This window comes from Bombina bombina, chromosome 2 (assembly GCF_027579735.1).
Source record: "Bombina bombina isolate aBomBom1 chromosome 2, aBomBom1.pri, whole genome shotgun sequence".
NCBI lineage: Eukaryota > Metazoa > Chordata > Amphibia > Anura > Bombinatoridae > Bombina > Bombina bombina.
Window position 1 is genome coordinate 554,415,371 of NC_069500.1, and position 24,850 is coordinate 554,440,220.

General features: G+C 36.5%; 1 protein-coding gene across 1 annotated transcript in view; it reads left to right on the top strand.

Annotated features, from left to right (window-relative positions):
* Positions 1-1,183: 1,183 nt before the first annotated feature.
* Positions 1,184-24,850, top strand: part of SLC35D2 (solute carrier family 35 member D2) — a 126,618-nt gene continuing 102,951 nt past the window's right edge. The window contains exons 1-3 of the mRNA XM_053702416.1: positions 1,184-1,413; positions 9,135-9,168; positions 9,316-9,402. Of these exons, the coding sequence (XP_053558391.1) occupies positions 1,301-1,413; positions 9,135-9,168; positions 9,316-9,402 (234 nt within the window). The 5' untranslated portion in view covers positions 1,184-1,300. The remainder of the gene's footprint in view (positions 1,414-9,134; positions 9,169-9,315; positions 9,403-24,850) is intronic.

Below are 24,850 nucleotides of genomic sequence, written 5' to 3' on the forward strand. Positions count from 1 at the left end.
ATAGAGAATACAATTTCAAACAACTTTCCAATTTACTTCTATTATTTAATTTGCTTCTTTCTCTTGTTATCCTTTGCTGAAATTTTTATCTAGGCAAGTTCATGTGCAGCAGAGAACCTAGGTTATAGCTGTTGATTGGTGGCTGCATATATAAACTGATGGTCATTGGCTCACCCATGTGTTCAGTTAGAAACCAGTAGTGCATTGCTGCTCCATCAACAAATGATACCAAGAGAATAAAAAAGATTAAATAATATAAGTAAATTAGAAAGTTGTTTAAAAATTGTATTCTCTATCTGAATCATGAAATAAAATGTTTGGGTTTCATGTCCCTTTAAGGGGTTAAACAACTTTCCAATTTACTTCTGTTATATAATTTGCTCTCTTTTATTTTGTATCCTTTGTTGAAATGCAAACCTAGGTAGACTCAGGAGCTAGGAGCTAGCTGCTGATTAGTGGCTGAACATTATCCACCTCTTTTCATTAGCTTTAGGATGTTTCAGCTAGCTCCCAGTAGTGCAATGCTTCTCTTTCAATAAAGGATACCAAGAGAATAAAGAAAATATGATAATAGTCAATTTGAAAGTTGTTTAAAATGGTATACTATAGTTGAATCATGACAATTTTTGGGTTTCATGTCCCTTTAATGGGCCATACTAGATAAAAATAAAGTTTTTTGTATTATTTTTGTCCAGTGAAGTACCCTCAGCACTTAACATTTAACCCCTGCTAAGTAATTAATCACACATTTAAATCATGCCCATAACATGCTCCTGTAAAACTATATATGTGTACATCCCCCAATCAATGGTGGCAGAAGTTTTCTTTTCTAGGGGTGGCACAGGAAAACAAAATGTCATATGTATTTAATCCCTTCTAGCAAGGTTTAATCGCATAGTGCTCAATGAACTTAAAAACAAACATCCGGATCTACCCAAAAATAGTTTATTTTTAGTGTGTCACTTCAAATGTATGCAAGAATTTACTAGTAGTAGTATTAATATCATACTAATATTAAATTGATTTTGATAATGACTAAACGGTACACTTCGCTCTATAACCCTGCTAAACTTGTTTGCTTCGTATCCATTGCTTAGACGTGCACTGAACATTTTCTATGTGAGATCATAGATAGTAGAAGCAGATCGGTGCCAAGCCACTTCCTACAAGCAGTGCACTCCCTCTCGGCAGTCACCTGTGCATTAAGGTGGGGCTAGGCGACTTCCAGTGACTGTGACCTAATACTGCTTAGTTAGCAACAGGTGAATGACAGTTGTGCGTATGCACCTGCACAGGGAACATGTCTTCTGGCACACAGCCCTCCCGGAAAGCACGGATCCTCTCAGCAGTGCTCTATGGAGTCTGCTCGTTCCTCGTCGTGCTGGTTAACAAGTCTGTACTCACCACATACAGGTAAAACTTGCTCGTGGTGTGGGAGGATTCATACACTATACCACAGATATCTCTAACTGATTTGTGCCGGAACTGCTCCTGTATTAGCACTGGGGCGGCTTTGATTGTAGTGTTTAGCGATATGGGGCTATTTGTTTTAAATTGGGCAGTTTTGTTTCTTACTGTTTATTGAGGTATGCAAACTTATCGCAGTCAAATTTCAAGGTATATCCCACCAAAGAGAAGGAAGAGGATGTTACCACAGTGCCTGTGTATGCAAATAGCTGCTTTATATATATATATATAAATCCTCTCTGCAGGTCGACCCACCATTGTCAGCTGCCTGGGTGCAAAAACATAAAGCAATAGCAAGACAAGAAATTGTACTCACAGGACTTCTATAACGAATAACAAAGTTATTTTTTAATGTTAAAAAATAACTTTGTTATTCCTTATAGTAGTCCTGTGAGTGCAATTTTTTTGTCTTGCTATATATATATATATATATAAATCCTGTGTCATTTAGTCTTTCCACCCCTACATGCATATTATTTCAAACATCCCATGGGTCATATGTGACAACCCTCTTTAGGGTCACTCTGAATACATTGATTGTCTTGTCAGTTTATCTGCCTCAATGTTCAGAGTTTTGTATGTACTTTACTTTACACTTTTAAAACCAAGGCAAAGGGTTAAAAAGAAACCAATTGCTTGAAATGTTTGATCTCACCTCTGTTACGAGGGTCACAGCAGGCATAGATAACATACAGGGAAGCTGTAAAAGCAAGAGTCTAACCTGACAAGATGCACTTATTTATTTGGACATAAAAAGGGAACGGTGCTCGAGATTTTCTGTTACCTACATAGAGGGGTTAATTTGAAATGTTCCAGATCACAATCCTCTTCTACTGCTGACATCTGCCTTACTGCTCTGCTCCGCCCACCCTCTCCTTGTCTCCACAGAAGCGCACAGGCATGGGGGCAATAAACTCTGCTATGTCACTTTTAGCCGTTGTCAGCATCAATCTAACTTGGCTCTGTGTTGTCTGTATACCTCTCTGCTTTATGCGTCTGCAGTAGATAATATCATATGTGGATGCTGAAAAACAGCATGCCAGCTGATTCTCCTATAGTCCTAACAGGAATACATGTGGTTTACGTAAGTGCTGTGTGCTAGTACGGTGAAGCCTGCTTTATATAAACGGGTGCTCAAAACTCCATACACTGTTCCAACAAAGAGCGATTTTGAAGAAAGGTGCAATAAAACAAAACGGTAACAATCGCCTCAGTCAGTGTAACATCCTTTTTAAAATAGTCTTGGGGGCTTCTACAGTAGAGGGTGTAAGAGTGCCGCCCCCAAAATCTGCTGCCCTAGGCACGGCCTTGTTGTCCATGACTGTCCGCCCCTGACTGTCCCTAATTGGCCATAGCAGAGAAAGTAGCTTAAGTTACAACATGGCAGTTCCCATTGTTTTATAGACATTAACACTTATTTTGTCAATATTTAAACAGCTAATTAAGCATTAAAAATACACCTACATGTTATTCTCAGACTAATCTTTTCTTTAAATGAATTATTGTATCTAGCATTTATTTAGTGTTTAATGTCCCTTTAATGTATTTCTAATTACTTTATTAAATCAGCTGCAGAGTATACAGTGTATAAGAAATTGCATTTTAGGTTTATTTGTGTGTATTAAATTGCTGGTTTAGTGTTTTTGAAACCACAGCCTATTGAAATGTGTTGAGCTTGCAGGTAAAATGAGATCTCATTATGTTATCACTTTGTGTACACACACTTGTTTCCATATCTTATATCTGTTTGTAAACCAATACTTAAGCCCTGGCGTCATTACTTTATATGGGCCAGAAATTAAAACATTCTATAGTTTGGAAAGAGAATATAGTGCTGACTACCAAGGGGCAGAACTCACTGTATTTTCTAAGAAAGGGGGAGGAACCTCTGGGGCTGATATAAAGGCTCCGTTTGCCTCAATTCCAAATTAAACTGAAATGTTTTCACTACAATTTAACTTGCTTTTGTCTATATTTTAGTATATATTACTTTTCTGTTAGTTAAAATAAAATATTGTGAATTTTGAGCAAACATCACCTGCATACAGCTGGTGAGACAAATCGGTGAGACCAGCTTGTTTAAAATTAGAAATTTTTTAGTTGTAAGAGAGCTTCAGACAGACCCTGATAACTCCCCTGTTAATCCCAGGGAACTGCGTGACCCTCCCACTTTCTGAAACTGTTGTTTGCAACGGAGAAAATACAAAGTGCAATGTAATTTTATACAAAGTATGATCCTAAGTTAATAAAGTAACACAGAAACTTTCAAAGCATAATCAGAATGTGCAATATCACTGCTAGTTCAAAATTTAAATGTATTAAATTGCAAATAAGAAATTGCAAAGATTAAATGAGATAATACTCGAAGGACCCAATCTGAAATGTATAGTAATATAAAATACAATACACAAAGTTTTAGTGTAATACAAATCTCATATAATTCAGTGCTTTATTGCACTGGACTTGTCTCTGCTTCACATACATAAATGATAGAGATCTCGCTGTGCTGAAGAGTTCCGTCCTTTTTCTTTTGAAAATTCATTGGGTTCAGCCTTTGTGAAGTCTGAACTATAATTTCTCTCTAAAATGGATAATCTTTGAATATCAGGGCCACGGAGAGAACAATGTAAAATTAGCATTGTATTACGTATCTCTTCTACACCCCACCGGTAGTGTAATTTCTTCTGCTGGCTGTGTTTACATTTCCTGTCAATAGCCTGGACCTAGGTCCAGAAACTTTCAATGTAGGTTGGGATACCACAGTCTAAATCAGCTATTTCAAATGCTGAAATAAGAGTAAATGAGTTACTTGTAAACCATTGAATACACTCCAGCAGGAAAAAAGGATCATTGGGAACAAACTAAAGGAGATATTTTTGGGGAGTAAACGGTCCCTTTAAAGAATAGTCTGGAAAATCAGTTTTTTTTTCCACATTGAACTATATCTTTTAGTGAACAACAGGTTTTACTTGTTCCATAGTAATCTTCCCAACCCTAACAGATGCAATTTCAATTACAATTGTTATGATAATTCACATAGTTGTTTTAGTATGCAAAACCATTTACAATTGTTTTGTGGTTAATTTCCAACACAAAATAATTATAAATGTCTGTAGCAAGTGTTTGTCTGCAGGGCTTTCTCTTGTGATCCTCTTTGGTAACTAACATGCTGGCTGGAAAAATGTCAGGGGGGTTCATAGTAAAAGGAGTGAGTTACTATATGTGAAAAGGTACTAGGAACTCAACTATATTAAGGGAATTACTTTATATTACTATATAATGTTAATATTCAAATTGATATCACTCAGCTAATTAAATATGTCTTTCAACATTAAAGGGACTTTAAAGTCAAAACTAAACTTTCATGATTCAGATAGGACATGCAATTTTAAACACCTTTCCAATTTACTTTTATCATCGAATTTGCTTTGTTCCCTTGGTGTTTTTTTTGAAAAGCTAAACCTAGCTAGGCTCAAACTGATTTCTAAACAATTGAAAACCGCCTCCTAGCTCAGAGCATTTTGAAAGTTTTTCACAGTTAGACTGAGCTAGTTCACATGTGTCATATAGATAACATTGCGCTCACTCCCATGAAGTTATTTAGGAGTCTTCACCGATTGACTACACTGCATGCCTGTCAAAGGCACTTAGATAAGGAGGCTGTCTGCAAAGGCTTAAATACAAGATAATCACAGAGGTAAAAAGTATATTAATATAACTGTGTTGGTTATGCAAAAACGGGGAATGGGTAATTAAAGGGATTATCTATCTTTTTAAATAAGAACATTTTTGGTGTAGACTATCCCTTTAAAGAAATATGAAACCATTTTTCCCCCTTTCATGATGCAGATAGAGAGAGGATGCAGCTTTAAACAACTTTCTAATTGACTTCTATAATCAATTTTTCTTCGTTCTTTTGTTGAAAAGCAGCTACGTATGATTAGGAGCCGGCCCATTTCTGAAGCACTAGCAGTTTTACAAGAATGTTATCCATGTACAAGAGCACTAGATGGCAGCACTATTTCCTGCCATATTGTGCTCCAGACGCCTACCTAGGTATCTTCAACACAGAATATCATGGGGACTAAGCACATTTGATAATAGAAGTAAATTGGAAACTTTTTTTTAAAATGGTGTGCTCTGTCTAAATCTCAAAATATGTTTTGGGGTTGTATATCCCTTTTTAAATGCAAGAGGAACATTTAATGTATCTAAGTGTGTTAGTGTTGTTTACAAATCCTTCTAAATAGGTTGTCACCTGAATATTAGCCAAAAAGCCAGTCATAGCTTTCATGTTGGTATATATGCATCTGAGGTGGGGGTCTATTATAGCTGCTTTCTGTGAAATGGCAAGGGTGCATGACAAAATGGAATGCCTATAAACATGTCTTTCATGTCAGTATGCATGCCTCTGAGGTGGGTATATACTTAATGGAATGCCTATAAACATGTCTTTCATGTCAGTATGTATGCCTCTGAGGTGGGGAGATACTTAATGGAATGCCTATAAACATGTCTTTCATGTCAGTATGCATGCCTCTGAGGTGGGGAGATACTTAATGGAATGCCTATAAACATGTCTTTCATGTCAGTATGCATGCCTCTGAGGTGGGGAGATACTTAATGGAATGCCTATAAACATGTCTTTCATGTCAGTATTTATGCCTCTGAGGTGGGTATATACTTAATAGAATGCCTATAAACATGTCTTTCATGTCAGTATGCATGCCTCTGAGGTGGGTATATACTTAATGGAATGCCTATAAACATGTCTTTCATGTCAGTATGCATGCCTCTGAGGTGGGGAGATACTTAATGGAATGCCTATAAACATGTCTTTCATGTCAGTATGCATGCCTCTGAGGTGGGTATATACTTAATGGAATGCCTATAAACATGTCTTTCATGTCAGTATGCATGCCTCTGAGGTGGGGAGATACTTAATGGAATGCCTATAAACATGTCTTTCATGTCAGTATGCATGCCTCTGAGGTGGGGAGATACTTAATGGAATGCCTATAAACATGTCTTTCATGTCAGTATGCATGCCTCTGAGGTGGGGAGATACTTAATGGAATGCCTATAAACATGTCTTTCATGTCAGTATTTATGCCTCTGAGGTGGGGAGATACTCAATGGAATGGCCATAGACTTTAATGGGATGTAAAGTTAAGTGCTATAGAAACAAAACTATGAGATGTATCAAATAGTTAATTACCAGATATTTTCATCAAATACAGTAGCATATACTGAAAGTGAGATTATGAGGATTTTTTTTTATATGGAATAACCAGGGTGAATGACAAAATTGAATGCCCATAGACTTTAATGGGGGTGTAAAGTTAAAAGTGCTATAGCGCAAAACTATGAGACATATCAAATAGATATTTACCAGCTATGTTCCCCAAGTACAAATATAAAAGTGATATTGTATTAGTAGCATATACTGTAAGTGAGATTATGTGGGAATATAGCTGCTTTCTGAGGAATGACAAGGGTGAATGGCAAAACGGAATACCCATAGACTTTAATAAGATGTAAAGTTAAAAGTGCTATAGCAACACAACCATGAGACATATCAAATAGATATTTACCAGATATGTTCCCCAAGTACATTAGCATAATATAAAAGTGATATTATGTGGGATTATAGCTGCTTTCTGTGGAATAACAAGGGTGAATGGAAAAATAGAATGTCCATATTCATTAATGGGATGTAAAGTTAAAAGTGTTATAGCAACAAAATTGAGACATATCAATTAGATATTTACCAGATATGTTCCCCAAATACAGTAGCATGATATAAAAGTGATATTACATGGGATTATATCTGCTTTCTGTGGAATAACAAGGGTGAATGGAAAAATAGAATGTCCATATTCATTAATGGGATGTAAAGTTAATAGTGTTATAGCAACAAAATTGAGACATATCAAATAGATATTTACCAGATATGTTCCCTAAGTACAGTAGCATAATCTTAAAGCGAGATAGAGGGATTATAGCTGCTTTCTGTGGAATGACAAAATGGAATGCCCATAGACTTTAATGGGATGTAAAGTTAAGTGCTTTAGTAACCAAACTATGAGGCAAATCAAATAAATATGAAGGCCCAAACGATCATCTGGGGTTGCTGACTGTGTTCCTTGTTCAGAGAGAAATTACCTGGTATTTTGGCACTGGACCGACCATAATAGGCGGGATCAGACTGATATACTACAGTAAAGTTCTACTCTGTGAAACACATTACTGGGCTAAAAAGAAGCTTCATCTAGTTGGTAAATCGCCACTGAAAATATTAACAAGTTATTGAGCTAGTTGGTTGTTCCTGTGAGTGCACTTCTCTCTCTCTGTGCGTGCGTGTGTGTATATGTGTATATGTGTGTATATATATATATATATATATATATATATATATATCACATTTGTGTTGCTCTAGCACTTAAAGGACCAGTCAACACAGTAGATTTGCATAATCAACAAATGTACGATAACAAGACAATGCAATAGCACTTTGTCTAAACTTCATATGAGTAGTAGATTTTTTTTTCTGACAATTTTAAGTTATGTCTATTTCCACTCCCCCTGCACCATGTCATAACCATCAGCCAATCACAAATGCATATACGTTTAATTCTGTGAATTCTTGCACATGCTCAGTAGGAGCTGGTGATTCAAAAAGTTTAAATATAAAAAGACTGTGCACATTTTGTTAATGGAAGTAAATTGGAAAGTTAAATTGCATGCACTATCTGAATAATGAAAGTTTAATTTTGACTTGAGTGTCCCTTTAACATTAAATCTCATTCAAGTCTATGGGCATTCCATTTTGTCATTCACCCATGTCATTCCTTTTAGTACATTCCAATGAGGTGTCCTATTGGCCCATTTAGAATCTTACTCCTTTTACTACTCTCTATATTTTGCATATTTACTATTTTTGTCCTATATTGATCCATGTGACTGAATGAGAGGAATGTAGTTAAAATGTTTGTAAAAAGGACATAGGCCATTGAGAGAGAAATCAAGCTGATCTTGTGTATGGTAGAATGCTAACCTTAACGCTCTGCGGAAGTCTGTGGTAATTTTTTTTTGTCAACCACGCCTTCTAAAAAATGTTATCATATGGTGCAATCTCCATTAGCAAGATGTATATGTGGTAGCAATTTTAAGTATTCTCCTATACAGAAAGAACCATTTTTTTTTAAACCTTTTATGTAACTTGTGTCAGAAGTTCACGATCTCTCCTAGCTGAAGTAAACACTTTGGGCTCAATTTATCAATCATTTTGGGAATTCTTCTTTCTGTTTTCCTATCAGTTCTCCCCAGATCACCTTTGGAGAGGAGCATCTGTGCGCTCAAATTTGAGCACATCTTTTTCCCCTGCTCCTTTTTATGGTTCTTATTTTTTTTTCCTACCTCATTTTCCTTGGTTATACATTAGACTGAAGTAAATGTAAGGTGGGAGGGATTTTATAGAGCTCTTGTGAATCTTTGCCTCCTCCTAGTGGTAAGGAAGAGTTATTGCAGAGTAATGGATCGTGGACGCTTACCATCATGAAAGAAATTTATCAGGTAAGCATAAATTTGTTTCATGGCTATTGTGTTTTATTATTCTTGTTGTTATTTAAGCTGTTCTAATATTATACATTTTCTACTTTTGTTAGATTTCCATCTTCAACATTTCTTGGGATTGGACAGGTATGGCATGCACACACTTTTTAGTTTTACATTTGTTTTGTGATGTTGGAAATTGGTTGTCTCTCTATCTATCTCTCTATCTATCTCTCTCTATCCTCCATATTACTATATGCCAATGTCCTGAATTTATGTATTTATTTTTATTAGATGGTGATTACTATAATAATATTATTTGTTGGAAAGCTGTACAACATAATCACTTTCCCAGATTTTAACAAACAGATCCCCAAAAAGGTAAGCCACTTTTTTTATTATTATTACAATGCATAATTTTTTTTTTAAACTTTTTTTTTTTTAAACTTTTTTTTTTTAAACAGTTTTCTCTTTAACTTTTTTCTCTGTGATAATTAGAACTCTGGATATATGAAACACATAGATCTTGTAAAGTGCATTCTGTATTTGTCTCAGAAAAGGGATAAGTCCTTTTGCCTCATAATATAAAAGTTAAGTACACTAGGGGCATATTTGGATCTATGGGGGGAAGTAGCCTAATGACTAGTGTCATTAAAAGTAAAATTCAAGTAAAAGTACATACAACTCCCAATGGGATGTGGTGAAGTTATTACTAGAAAAACAGAAAAGCAATCATAATAATTTGTAGTAATATATATGTGTATAAATATTTTACAAAACATCTCTTTACAACAATAAATAGATACAGTGGCCAATTTTAGCAACTATAACGAAAAAAAGATATTCAAGGTCAACATCAGAATATTATGGAGTACTAAACTAAAAGATTATCTTACTCCACCGACTGGTCCCCAAGTGCATATTATGAGGAAAGCCTTAACCCCTTCACTATTGGGAATTTTAGAGAATAACTTGCTCAAAGTACCTGAGAATATTTAGCATTTTTACTATCACTCGCATTTAAACAATATTTGTTTTGGCATAAAAAATGCTTTCAGTGGATAACTGTTTTAACTAGCTATTTATTCACATAATTATGAGATATTTCATGTGACCAGTTTGCAGTCAGATGTGTACCAAATGCGAACATCTTAAAAAAATAAATAAATATAAAAATGTTAACTTTTTCACAAACTTTGGGTTTCTCCCTGCAATTATATATAATGTGTGCAATCATAAGCTAAATGGTTGTAAAAGCTTATCTGGGATCACCTTTATTTAAAAAATAGTAGACATGTATGGGTTGCAGTTGTGAAACACAAGTTAAATGGAATGATATGATTTTCATGCCACCAGCAGTTCCTATTTATGGCAAGCCTAATAATTTTATTTAAACATTTTTTGGGGGGAATTGGCAATTTATTGATAACAAGTATTTTTCAACTGTATGATAAATTTCAAAGCAATTTTTTTAAGCAGAAACCAGGTTTTGATGGACATGTCATACAGTGAAAACGTTCCCTTTTTTGTGCAAACATTGCAGCTTTTTTTTGGGAACAGGCCTTCTTTGCTGTAGGGGGGATAATAACTGGGGAAATGTCTACCAGTTAGTTTTGCTATGTTCTCACACTATTTTCAAATAAAAGGCTTGCAATCACCTCTATTTGAGAATTTAGGTAGGGAAGCATTTTGTCAGATGCAGATTTTTTGTACAGATTATACAAATTAAAAAGTGCCATCTAAATCATATACAGCTAGATTACAAGTTTGTGTATTAATCTTTTAACGCTGAAAATATGTTATTTTCAGAGTTAAAACAGCACCGCAGGTGTACCGCAAGCCTTTTAGCCTGTAAGGCAACGTCAGACCTGCACTCGTAAAAATTACGTTTTTTCATGGGATTCCCAAAGCACTGGTATAAATGAGTTTTGTGGTGAGGCTAAAAAGAGAGAGTTACACTCTAAAACGACAAGATCTGTACCGCCATCTGAAGTCAGTAGTTACGAGTTTTACGCTACAAAGCTGTAACATAAAACTCATAACTAATGTGTTAAAAAGTACACTAACACCCATAAACTACCTATTAACCACTAAACCGAGGCCCTCCCGTATCGCAAACACTATAATACATGTATTAACCCCTAATCTGCCGATCCCGATATCGCCGCCACTAATAAAATTTATTAACCCCTATTCCGCCGCTCCCCGACATCGTTACCACTATACTAAAGTTATTAACCCCTAAACAGCCGCCCTCCCGCATCACAAAAACTATTTAAATATAATTAACCCCTAATCTGCCGTCCGCACACATCGCCCCCACTAATACTAAAGTTATTAAGCCCTACACCGCCACCACTATAATAATTGTATAGTTAACCCTTTCATCTAAGTTGTAAGAATAACTTATTCATCAATAACGCTTATGGTATTTGTCAGCGCAGCTACATTTCTCTTTATAACACGCCAGCACATCAAACTGGCAGAATATACCAACACGATACAAACGAATGGGTAATATTTGACTATTCCGATATTACCCTATTCACTGTTATCAATTAATACAAGTTAATCAGTACTTCAGTTTGTAACTGATCGATTCAATAGCAACCGCTAGTAAAATTCCTCAGAGTAAACGTATTAATAACTCCCCTTTCACGCAGTGTCACTGCTCTTGAGACAATTGCACAATACAGCAGCTTCTTATTTCTACAATAACATTGGGCACGCAACCTTTGTTGGGCTTCTGAGAGAGGTTTTAACTTTATATTTTCCTATCTTAATGTGTGTTTAATTTCAACAATAAAAGTTATTTTTTAAATTCCTAAGCTGAAATTGTTCATCTAACCAGTCTAGTTATTCAACTTTGTTGCTTGTTATATGTCAAGAATGTTTGTGTAAACTTACTATGCATTAACCCCTTGAGTGCTACACATGTAGTCTAGTTTCAGGTGTAGGCTTCTCCGCCTCTCTTGTCTCTGGATACTAATTGTATTACTACATAGCACCACTCCATTCCCTGAAATAAGTATTGGAACAAAGTCCAGTTTTTTACATTTGGGAAATGTAGGGGTATCTAACTCATATTAGTAGTGCCATTGGTCTTCCTTTTTTATTTATTCCTTAACTTATCACCCAATATCGCTAACAGTCTCTTAACAAGCCATTAACTTTATTCACACTACTTATTTTTTTTCCTATTATTTAATCAGAAAGAAAAGATATACTAAGGTTGTGGCGGACACTGCAATGGCTAGTCACGGACACCAGTGTCCTTGTACGGTCACCTTGCCTACCCCTGATAATAAACCTATTAACCCCTAAACCAAAAGCCCCCCACAACGAAATATAATAAATTAAACTATAAACCTTTAAACCGAAAGCCCCTCACATCACAATAAACTAATTTAAACTAGTAACCCCTAAACCTAACTCTAACGTAACCCTAACACCCCTAACTTTAACATAATTAAAATATAGCTAAATTGAACTTACAATTATTAACTAAATAAACCTATTAACCCCTAAACCGCCAGCCCCTCACATCGCAACAACCTAAATTAAACTATTAATCCCTAACTAACCCTAACCCTAACACCCCCTAACTTTAACATACATAAAATATAGCTAAATTAAACTTACAATTATTAACTAAATAATACCTATTTAAAACCAAATACATACTTACCTGTGAAATAAAACCTAAGCTAGCTACAATATAATAGTTATATTGTAGCTAGCTTAGGTTTTATTTTTATTTCACAGGTAAGTTTGTATTTATTTTAACTAGGTAGACTAGTTAGTAAATAATTAACTATTTATTTAATAACTATCTAGTTAAAATAAATACAAAATTACCTGTCAAATAAAACCTAAGCTACCGTACACTAAAACCTAAAATTACAAAAAATAAAAAAAAACTACCATTACAAAAAAATCAAACTAAATTATTCAAAAAAACATTCCTATTCTAATACCCTTTAAAAAAAACAAAAAACCCACCCCAAAATAAAAAAAGCCTAATTTAAAATAAACTACCAAGGGCCCTTAAAAGGGCCTTTTGTAGGGCATTGCCCTTAGTTAAACAGCTCTTTTGCTACAAAAAACACCCCCTAACAATATACAAACCCCCGCCCCTCCAAACTACCAAGGGCCCTTAAAAGATAATAGCTCTTTTCCTACAAAAGAAAAACACCCCCCCTAAAAATACATTTCACAAAATAACAAACAAATTATCCAAAATAATAAAAATTATTCATATTCTAATACCCATTAAAAAAACACCCCAAAATAAAAAAAAACCTAATCTAGAATAAGCTACTAATGGCCCTTAAAAGGGTCTTTTGTAGGGCATTGCCCTTAGTTAAACAGCTCTTTTACCTGAAAAAAAAATACAAAGTTCCACTAACATTACAAACCCCCACCCCAACCCACAAAATAAAAAAAACTTTCTAATAACCTAAGCTACCCATTGCCCTGAAAAGGACATTTGGATGGGCATTGCCCTTAAAATGGCATTTATCTCTTTTACTGCCCAAACCCTAATCTAAAAATAAAACCCACCCAAATAACCCTTAAAAGAAAACTAACCCCAAGACGATCCACTTACAGTTTTTTAAATCCGGCTTGAACGATCTTCATTCCAGCAGAGAAGTCTTCATCCAGACGGCCTCTTCAACCTTCATCCAGACGGCATCTTCTATCTTGATCCCAGCAGCGTGGAGCGGGTCCATCCTGAAGACATCCGGCGCGGAGCATCCTCTTCAAATGGTCGCCGCCATACACTGAAACTTCAATGCAAGGTACGCGATCCAAGATGGCGTCCCTTTCATTCCTATTAGCTGAAAAATTTGAATCAGCCAATAGGAATTAGAGCTGCTTAAATCCTATTGGCTGTTCAAATCAGATTAAGGGTGTTTAGATGTGGGGTTTATGTTAGGGTGTTCGGTTTAAACAGTATTTTCCCCATAGACATCAATGGGGCTGTGTTACGGAGCTTTTCTTTCTGCGATCGCAGGTGTTTTTTCTGATTATAAGAAAAGTGAGTTTATATTAAATGTTTCTTACACTTATAGAGCTCTTATAAATGTGTGTGTGTGTGTGTATGTATATATATATATATATATATTTATATTGAGGGTGAACAAAGTGTTTATATTATATAATTTTTGACAGTTTCTAAACCACTTTCATAAGTCTAAATCCACCTTCTAAGATTTTACTTGCTATATCTTTTTATAACACTTTACCTTGAAAGTTCTGATTATGTCCAACCTTAATTATATGAATATAAATATATAATCATCAAACTCCAAAATATATTTCAAGTTATTTATTCCACTAAATAGTTTTCTTATACAATTTAAAAACACATATTCCGGGGCGTGGCTCGGCAGTGGCCATAGAAGGTCGCAATATCTGTGGCTCCTAAAGTGATCTGCTTAATCCGCCGATTCAAGTAGCGGTTCTGCAATATCAACTGACATCCTTTTATATTTGGCAAGACAGAGAAGAGCTGTAACGAACCATACAACATTTGCAGAATTTATGACCTGTAGGACCCAGATCTGGTCCGTTGAGATCTTTGGCAGCAGCCTTCGAACACGATTTCAACTCCCCCCCCCCCCCGCCCCCCTGTGCATCAGGGTATAACAGTCTTTTATAGACTGCATACTACTCTAAAGAAGGGAACCTTCATATCGGACATACTGACTACTGACAATTGTGTTTGAAGGGGAGTTATACCAGTAACATTGCGAAATGGAGGCTCTAAACAGGTGGGAAGACAAGATGGTGCAAGAGCTCATTACCGTTCTGGAATTCCGTAACGAGGGTCCCCCACACTCAGCACCTCTCATCAGAGGGAGATCTCGCCCAGCCGACCGGCATGGAGTAGGCTGATTGACACTTAAAGTTCGTCTCATTATTGGTACAGATGAGCTTGAGAATTCAGGGTGAATTTCTGTTACCGCTATATGAGGACAATGTGAGAACCAGTTCATGTTCTATATATGATGACTTTTAGTCGTAGTTATGAATGGCAGCTACAGATGGCTCAAACTGTTCCTACTAAGTACCTTATTCATATACACTATTTGTATTTATTGGTCTTAGGTTTTTTCTTGTTAGAATGTTATATATTTCACATTTTTTTTTCACCTAGCTAAACTGTCCTTGGGTCATATTCATGTTGTAATTTATTTTTTGTTTGACCCAAATTATTTCTAGTCTAATCTATAGATATTGCTATGTTCTATTACTATGTTCCTCAGGGGATGCTAGCCTACTTCATGAAGCCTCTTCTACGCATTGTTAGATGATGTGTGATAGAATGATTCACTAGGAGGAGCTTGTAATTCCTAGCCTTTATGTATTTTCTGTGAAATTGGAATTGATAATTTTGCTATATTTTGTCAAGTATACTAATATAGATTTATAGTGTTAGTTGCTCACTACACCCTTTTTATAGGTTGAGTATCTCCACATAAATAGGATTAGATGGGTCTAAACATTATAAAGTTAACTGACAAGGGACAATATAGGTAATAATTTAGCTTAATATACAGCCACTTGACATGACCAATAATAGTATACTCGTGAGTGGATCCCCACCATCTCATTTAAATCCCTTACCTGGGTCCAGTGATATAAAGTACACCATAGTGCCCTGTTTAAGCTTTGAAATATCTTGAAACTACAAAAAAAGTCAGTCTAAGTTTAACCAGGGCCGGATTTACATCTCAGGTGCCTGTAGGCACAAAAACCTGAAGCGCCCCCCTACTCCCCCCCCCCCAAAAAAAAAAAGTGGAAAAAAATGAGGACTTTTTTTTATTATTAGTTAGGACAACTAAAAATAAATATTAGATGTAAAATTACATTTTCCCTTTTATGGAGATACACAAATACACACACCAATTGCAATATTGGTTGTAATGGAAGCTACACCAAAAATCAATATTCACTTGACTCAAATGGCCATACAATTTCTATTATGTATAACAAAAACAAATCATGTTAAACTTTTAATGCAAAATATTCTAAAGAAAACCCTATTTAAAGGGACATAAAATTTGACAGTTTGCTAGAGCATTTTAATATTGCACTAGTGCTTGCACAGAAGTGTGTTAGCCTCTTGCAAAAGAGTTAAACACATAGTCAATGTCAGTTCTGAGACAGCAGCTAGTCCCACATAACCTCCACACCTCCAAGGCCTTTATAGAACAAAAACATTCATCCTGAAGCAGAATTTAACCCCCTGGCTATAAAAATACCCTACAGCACATAACAAGTGAATACACTGCAACCCTCTCTGGTAGCCAAGGAGTTAAAGTGCTCTGCTTGTTATGTTGTCATTCTAGGCAGCATTAGAAGCCTTGTACAGTCCTAACCTGTTGTTTTGAAGCTTTCATTCCTCAACAAAAAGTGTCTGCACCACATCAGCATGGAGCTTGGCTTTGTGAGGCAACAGAAGTACATAAAATAAAAGTGAAACTAAACATGCCTGGCGAAAATGAGAGGGGTTTAGTTTTAATTTTTGCCCCTCTCACCTTCATGGTTCCCTCAACTGCTGTAACATATTCCCAATAAATACTCGACTCTGTAAGCACCTGGCAGCAAAATTCTTACTAAAATTAATGCCCTCACAAAATTTTTTTTTTTTTTTTTTATTACTGACAGGCAGGCGTCCCTCACTGCAAGGCGCCTGTAGGCACATGCCTAATGGGAAATCCGGCCCTGAGTTTAACCCTAAGTTTAACATAGAATATACATGGAGTATGACATTCTGCCTCATCTTAGGCTTCTGACTTTTGAGTATAGGAAGTATAGGTACTTAAGGGGTCGTTCAAACTGTTCCTTTTTCAATGGCGTGCTGTCTGCGGCCGGGATAGCACACCAAAATTTTATGTGGAGGACTCCTACTGTTACTACTAGTCTGCACATAGGTTAGTGTACTTTATTGAATTCTTATTCTCCTCATTGTCCCTAAAATAGTTGGTACACACTTGGATGATGGGAAGTCACTTACTCTATTATATTGGTATTGATAATTACCTATCTGTTGACCCTAGATTGCTACATATAATTACATCTTTAGTATATCTTCTTCACATTTCTCAGTACCCAGTGATAAAGTTTGGTGTTAGCCCTCCCCCGAAGGTGTTTCTTAAAATACTTGTTTTTGTTTTTGTTTTTTTTGACATAACATTTTTTTAATGCAAGATATTTTTACCATGCCCTATCTTGTGGAACCCTATGATGTTTGTAGGCGTAACAATGTTTTACTTTAATCCCTCCCCCAAAGGCATTCCCTAAAACACTAGAAATGATGGTTTCCTTCTCAATTTAATTTTCAACTTATAAAAGCTTCCTCACTTCCCCTCTCTAATTTTCTTGAATAGCAAGTGGCCCAAGAGTGGCCGATACAGTGTAAATGAGGGGACACTTTTCTCTACTAAGTCTTATTTTGCATAACTACAGTCCTGTGGGTCCAAAAGTGGCCCTCACAGATATTTCTATTGTTCCCCTACATGCCCCCAAATATCTTTTCTTTCTATAGTTTTAGCAGTCCAAGAGAGGCCGCTAGAATTTAGCTGGGGTAATTTGTGTTAGATTATATATAATTATGAGGGGAACTTCTCTATACAATTATAAAATAAAAAATGGGGCTAAGCTATCTAGCAACTGTTATATTTGTTTATAGTCTAATCTTTGTGCCTTGTCACTTGAGTGTTATGATTGTGGTGCACTTACTTTTGTATATAGTACATAGTGACCATGATATTTTGTATTCATTTTTATTTCTTGACTATGGTTGTCATTCAGTTTTCGAAGCAAATGATGATTTTCATTGTATTTTTTTTTATGCCTCAATAAAAATATATTAAAAAAAAAAAAACAAAAACAAAAAAACAACACATATTCTTCCTTGAAAACTAAATAATAAAACTATAAAAGACTAAAAATGACACTGGTGTCCAATTAATACATCTTAATGAAAAAATACATAATGTATTATATATCTTTCCTATGCATACAACTGCTTAAAAAAATCTTATATTAAGATTACTATGTGATATCTGGCAATGAAATATCTGACAATGAAATACAATGTTTCTATAAGAGTGAAGGTCTCCTTCCTCCTTCTAAACTTGTTACAAATAGAGCAAGTCCTCTTGTTGTTTTTAATTTGGTATTTCAAAAACCTTTGTAACTCTGAAAATATCCTTTTTAAGGGCTTTTTGTGTAAAATGTAACTTATCTGGCTGAATAACCAAACTTTCAGTATAGATATTGAGGTATTTAAAATTGGGGCTTTGCTTAAAGGGACATTATACACTCATTTTTTCTTTGCATAAATGTTTTGTAGATGATCTATTTATAAAGCCCATAAAGTTTTTTTTTTTTTAAAAATGTATAATTTTGCTTATTTTTAAAGAACATTGCTCTGATTTTCAGACTCCTAACCAAGCCCCAAAGTTTTATTTGAATACCGTCAGCTACCTACTCCAGCTTGCTCCTGTTTGTGTAAAGGGTCTTTTCATATGCAAAAGAAGGGGGGGGGGAGTGTCTTATTTAGCACTTGCAGTGGGCTTTCCAACTGCCTTTTCAACAGAGCTAAACTGAAAGCTTCGAAGTACGTTTTTAAACCATTTTATACTGGATTTTTATATCAGTATCTGTGCATCTTATTCTTTATAGTAGTGTCTATTACATGCAGTTATATGAAAATGAGTGTATACTGTCCCTTTAAGTTAATACTCTTAATGTCCTTTTTGAGGGCTTTTTTGTATGATATAACTTATCTGGCAAAATGACCAAACTTTTGCTATGGATATTGCAGTATTTATCAATCAGAAGTTACCATAGGAAATGAGCTTCCTGAACATGTTTCTACAAAATCCAAGTGTGTTTATTGTAAAAAAGCTGAACTTATATCTTCAGCTCAATTACATGGCTCTTGTTTTGAGATTTTATTACATTATGACAATATTTCTATGAGTACAAATGCTTCCACTGTTTTTCTCTCTCAGTCTAATGCAGAAGGCGTTCCTGCAGCAATTAAAGCTTTTATTGATGCAGCCATAGAGAAGGCTATGACTGCTATACCGCCTTAAAATAAATGTAAAAGGGCAGCACAATTTTAACCAAAATCTAGTGAATTTTGTACTGACCAACAGCATACTGACATATTTTCTACTGATGGAAATTCCTCTGATTCAGAGGATCTTCCATCAGAGACAGAAAATAACTCTCCTTTAAAAAGAGAGTGAATATGTTCAATTTTGAATAAAAAATAAGTTTTATTCACTTTAGGAAATGAGGAATCTAATGCTTCTGATGATAAACCTTGTAGTCCTTTAAATTCTGTATTTAAAACTTCTGTTACTATTCCTGAGGTTTTTCCTATTCCAGATGCTATCGCTAATGTGATTACTAAAGAATGGTCTAAACCTGGTACTACTTTTAACCCTTCTTCTAGGTTTAAAAAATTGTATCCCTTACCTATTGCTAATTTTGGAACTTTGGGAAACAGTCCCTAAATTTGATGGGGCTATTTCCACTCTTGCGAAACGGACTACTATTCCGTAAGAAGACAGCACTTCTTTCAAAGACCCTTTAGATAGAAAGCTTGAATTTTATCTCAGAACGGCATACTTACATACTAACTATATTCTTAGACCAGCTATATCTATTGCTGATGTTGCTGCTGCATCTACCTTTTAGTTGTCCAGCCTCGCTCAGCAGTTGAATTCAGACCCTGAATGATCTAACAATCTCATTTTACTTCAACATGCAAATCATTTTATTTGTGATGCAATATTTGATGCCTTGAAAATCAACATTAAATCTATGTCTTTAGCCATTCTTACTAGAAGAGCTTTAAGGCCTAAATCTATGAATGCTGATATAGTATCTAAAACAAGATTACTATCTCTTTCTTTTCAAGGAAAGAACCTTTTTGGTTTATGATTGGACTCCATTATTTCCACAGTTACTGCGGGGTAAAGGAGTTTTTCTCCCCCAAGACAAGAAATCTAAGGGACAATTTGAAGCTACTAATCCTTTTTTGTCCATTTCGTCAGAATAGAGAACAAAAAACTGCTCCCTCCATTAAAGCGTTTGGCTCTAACTAGAGACCCTCTCTGAATTTGTAATGCTCGTGGGATATTCCACTATCAGACTGAACTTCTCCAGTAGTCTTCTTATCCTGGCATCAAGCTGGAATGATAGGGAATATCCCAGAGCAGAGAAAGTTCGCAAAATGAGGTAAACAGTACTCACACTATGCAGGGTAGTCTTTGGCGGCAGCAGGTAGGAATCAGTGGTTAGGCAGTTCAAGGGTAAACCACTTGAAGGACTGAAACAAACAGGATAGTTTCTGACGGCAATAGGTAGGGAATCCAGCGGTAAGGCAGTTCAAGGGTAAATCAATAGAATGGTAAGGCAGGCAGAGTTTGGCAACAGAATGGCAATCCAATATTTTAGGGTTAAGGCAAGCAGAGTACTCAAAAAGGCTGAGTTCATCAATTGTAAAGCAATCCAGCAATTCAGGGGTTAAGGCAAGCATCGTAGTCAAACAGGCAGAGTCCATCAACCGTTAAGCAGTCCAGCAATTCAGGGGTTAAGGCAGGCAGCGTAGTCAAACAGGCACAGTTCATCAACAGTTAAGCAACCCAGCAATGCAGTGTTAAAGGCAAGCAGTATAGTCAAACAGGCAGAGTTCATCAACAGTTAAGCAATTCAGGGTTTAAGGCAAGTAGAGTAGTCAAACAGGAAAGTTTAGCAACAGTGAATCAATACAGCAATTCAGCATAAGAAATAAAGCACCCAGGAGCACAAGAAGAAACACATATACTTGGGCACAGGTTAGAGAGACTGAGGCCTTTACATAGGGAAGACATGGCGGGCGGTGATGATGTCATCACCGTGATGCAGTTACACTGCTGTATCCCTAGCAACAGGGGGAGTGCTTGTGTCCATGGCAACGGCCACAGCAGAGCAGAGAGCAGCGTGACAGAATTGGAATAAAACCAAACAATATAAGAAACCGAATCCGGCCCCTAAGCCAGCATGAAGGTGCAGCCCCCACAATACAGTTCTTCTGGTCCGGGGCAGGCTAAAGCACTTTCAAGAATCTTGGTCAGACTCTGTCCAAAATCTGTGGATTCAGAATATAATTTCTCAAGGGTATCGAATTGGATTCAGAATAAAACCTTCTATGGGAAGATTCTTTCTCAACCATATCCCAAGTCAACCAATAAAGGCCCAAGCATTTCTGAAATGTGTTTCAGATCTAGAACTTTTCGGGATAATTGTCCCAGTTCCTCTACAGGAGCAGGGGTTGGGTTTTTATTCAAACCTTTTCATTGTTCCAAAAAAGGAAATTTTCATTGTTCCAAAGAAGGAAAATTATTTCAGAACAATTTTGGATCTGAAAATTTAAATAGATTAGTAAGAGTCCCAACTTTCAACATGGTGACTGTAAGGACTATTCTGCCTTTTGTTCAGCAAGGTCACTATATGTCCACAATAGACTTACATTACAGGATGATTATCTTCACATCCCTATCCACCCAGATCATTATCGATTTCTGAGATTCTCTTTTCAAGACAAGCATTACCACTTAGTCGCTCTTCCTTTTGGCCTGGCAACAGCACCGAGAATATTCTCAAATGTTCTCAGTGCCCTTCTATCTGTAATCAGAGAGCAGGGTATTATGGCATTTCCTTATTTGGACAATATCTTGATACTAGCTAAATCTTTTCATTTAGCAGAATCTCTCACATGAAACAACTATTGTCGTTCTTTCAAAGACATGGTTGGAGGATCAATTTACCAAAGAGCTTCTTGATTCCTTAGACAAAGATCACCTTTTTAGGTTTCCAGATAGAGTCAGTGTCCATGACTCTATCCCTAACAGAAAGGAGACAATTGAAATTGGTTTCAGCTTGTTCAAACTTTCAGTCTCTTTCATTACTTTTAGTGGCTATGTGCATGGAAGTTTTAGATCTCATGATTCCAGCATCGGAAGCGATCCCCTTTGTTCATTTTCATATGAGACCTCTCCAGGTTTGCATGTTGCGCCAATGGTGCAAGGATTATACTCAGATATCACAACTGATAATCTTAAATCCCAAAACACAACTTTCTTTGACTTGGTGGTTAAACCACTTTATTCTTCAAGGGGCCTTTGCTTGCCCTACCTTGTTTGTGATCACCACAGATGCAAGTCTTACAACTTGGGGAGCTGTCTGGGGGTCTCTGACAGCACAAGGAGTTTGGAATCCTCAAGATTTGAGGTTACCGATCAATATCTTGGAACTCTGTGATCTCTTCAGAGCCCTTCAGGCATGGCCTCTGTGACAGAGAGAACCTTACATTACTTACGTTTTCAAACAGACAATATCTCAACAGTAGCATATGTCAAGCATCAAGGGGAAATCACAGCTCTCTAGCTATGAAGGAAGTCTCTCGGATACTTTCTTGGCAGAATCCAATTCATGTCTAATCACAGCGATTCACATCCTAGGAGTAGACAACTGGGAAGCAGATTATCGCACCCGGCATCATTCTTTACATCCGGGGGAATGGTCTCTCCACCCAGATATATTCCATTCTATAGTTCTAATATGGGTCCTTCTGGAAATAGATCAGATGGCCTCCTACAAGAAACCTCCCAAGTACCTCTCCAGGTCCAGGGATCCTCAGGCAGAAATGCTGGACTCACTAGCAGTTCCCTGGTCTTAGCAGCCTGCTTACATTTTTCCTACTCTGGTCCTACTTCCCAGAGTAATCTCAAATATTTAAATGGAACAATCTTGTGTGTTTCTGATAACACCAGCATTGCCACACATGATTTGGTATGCAGACCTTGTCCAGATGTCCAGTTGCCCGCCTTGGTCTTTACATCTAAGACCAGACCTCCTGTGTCAAGGTCCGTTCTTCCATCCAGATTTCTAAACTTAATGGCATATAAATTGAACGTTTAATCCCCAGTCATTGAGTTTTCTCTGACTCTGATCAACACTATGATTCAGACCCACAAACCTGTTTCTAGGAAAATCTACCACAAAGTTTGGAAAACATATATTTCATGGTGTTCTCTCTGTTTTGTTTCACAGAAAGATTGATAATCTTTCTGATATACATTGCTTTGTTCAGGCTTTAATTTGACTTAAACCTATCGTAAAACTGATTTATCCTCCCTGAAGTCTTTATATGGTATTAAAGATATAGCAGGCTCCTCCTTTTGAGCCTATGCATTCTTTGGACATTAAACTACTTTATGTTCTAATCCTAAGAATGCAACTGAAACATCTTTACATTCTTTGGATGTTGTTAGAGCTTTGACATACTATGTAGATTCTCTCTCTCTCTCTCTCTCTCTCTCTCTCTCTCTCTCTCTCTCTCTTTCTTTCTCTTTCTCTCTCTCTCTTTCTCTCTTTCTCTCTTTCTCTCTTTCTCTCTTTCTCTCTTTCTCTCTTTCTCTCTTTCTCTCTTTCTCTCTTTCTCTCTTTCTCTCTTTCTCTCTTTCTCTCTTTCTCTCTCTCTCTCTTTCTCTCTTTCTCTCTTTCTCTCTCTCTTTCTCTCTTTCTCTCTTTCTCTCTCTCTTTCTCTCTTTCTCTCTCTCTCTCTCTCTCTCTCTCTCTCTCTCTCTCTCTCTCTCTCTCTCTCTTCTTCTCTCTCTCTCTCTCTCTCTCTCTCTCTCTCTCTCTCTCTCTCTCTCTCTCTCTCTCCTTAATAACAATTTACTCAATAAAAAGAAAACGTCTGTTCTGTGATGTTTACATGGTTAAAATGTATGCTGAGATTGACATGCGTACTAGGTGCAGCAGTTCCAGATATGGGCACTTCGAGTATCTCGTAATGCCATTTGGGCTTTGCAATGCCCCTGCCACGTTCCAGTGTTTTATCAACGACGTCTTCAGAGACCTTCTTGACACTTTCCTGGTCGTTTATCTAGACGATATCTTAATATTTTCTAGAACACTAGCTAAACATGAGAATCATGTGAAATTTGTCCTACAGCGTCTTCGACTTCACAAATTATATGCTAAACTTGAGAAAAGCATGTTTGAGGTCTCATCCATTACATTTCTTGGGTATGTTCTTTCACCTGGACAAGTGGCGATGGACCCAAAGAAGATTAAGGCTATTCTCAAGTGTCCTGTACCACAAAACAAATGTATGGTTCAACAATTCATTGGCTTCGCCAATTTCTATTGGAGATTTATCAGGAACTTCTCCTCTATCTGTGCGCCTATTACTGCACTCACCAAGAATCACACTACCTTTTGATTGGAATACTGCCACTCAAAAGGCCTTTCTTCAGCTTAAATCCCTTTTTACTGAAGCTCCAATTCTGGCACAACCAAATATTTCATCTCCATTCTACCTTGAAACAGATGCCTCCGAAGTAGCCATTGGTGCGGCATGGTCACAACACTATCATGGTCATAGTTGACCATTTTACGAAGATGGCGCATTTTATTTCTGTGGCTGGATTGCCTACTGCTCAGCGTACTGCCAAGCTTTTCATTCAGCATATATTTCGTCTTCATGGGTTCCCAACATCTATAGTCTCGGAGAATCTCAGTTTATCTCTCGCTTCTGGATTCACTTTTGTCGCAGTCTACATATCACCCGTAATCTATCCTCCGCTTATAATCCTCAGATGAACGGGCAGACTGTACGGACCAATCAGACCCTCGAGCAGTATCTTCGTTGCTATTCCTCCTATCTACAGGATAACTGGGTAGATCATCTCCCACTTGCTGTATACGCATACAATAATCAAAAACACTCATCTACGGGCTGGAGCCCTTT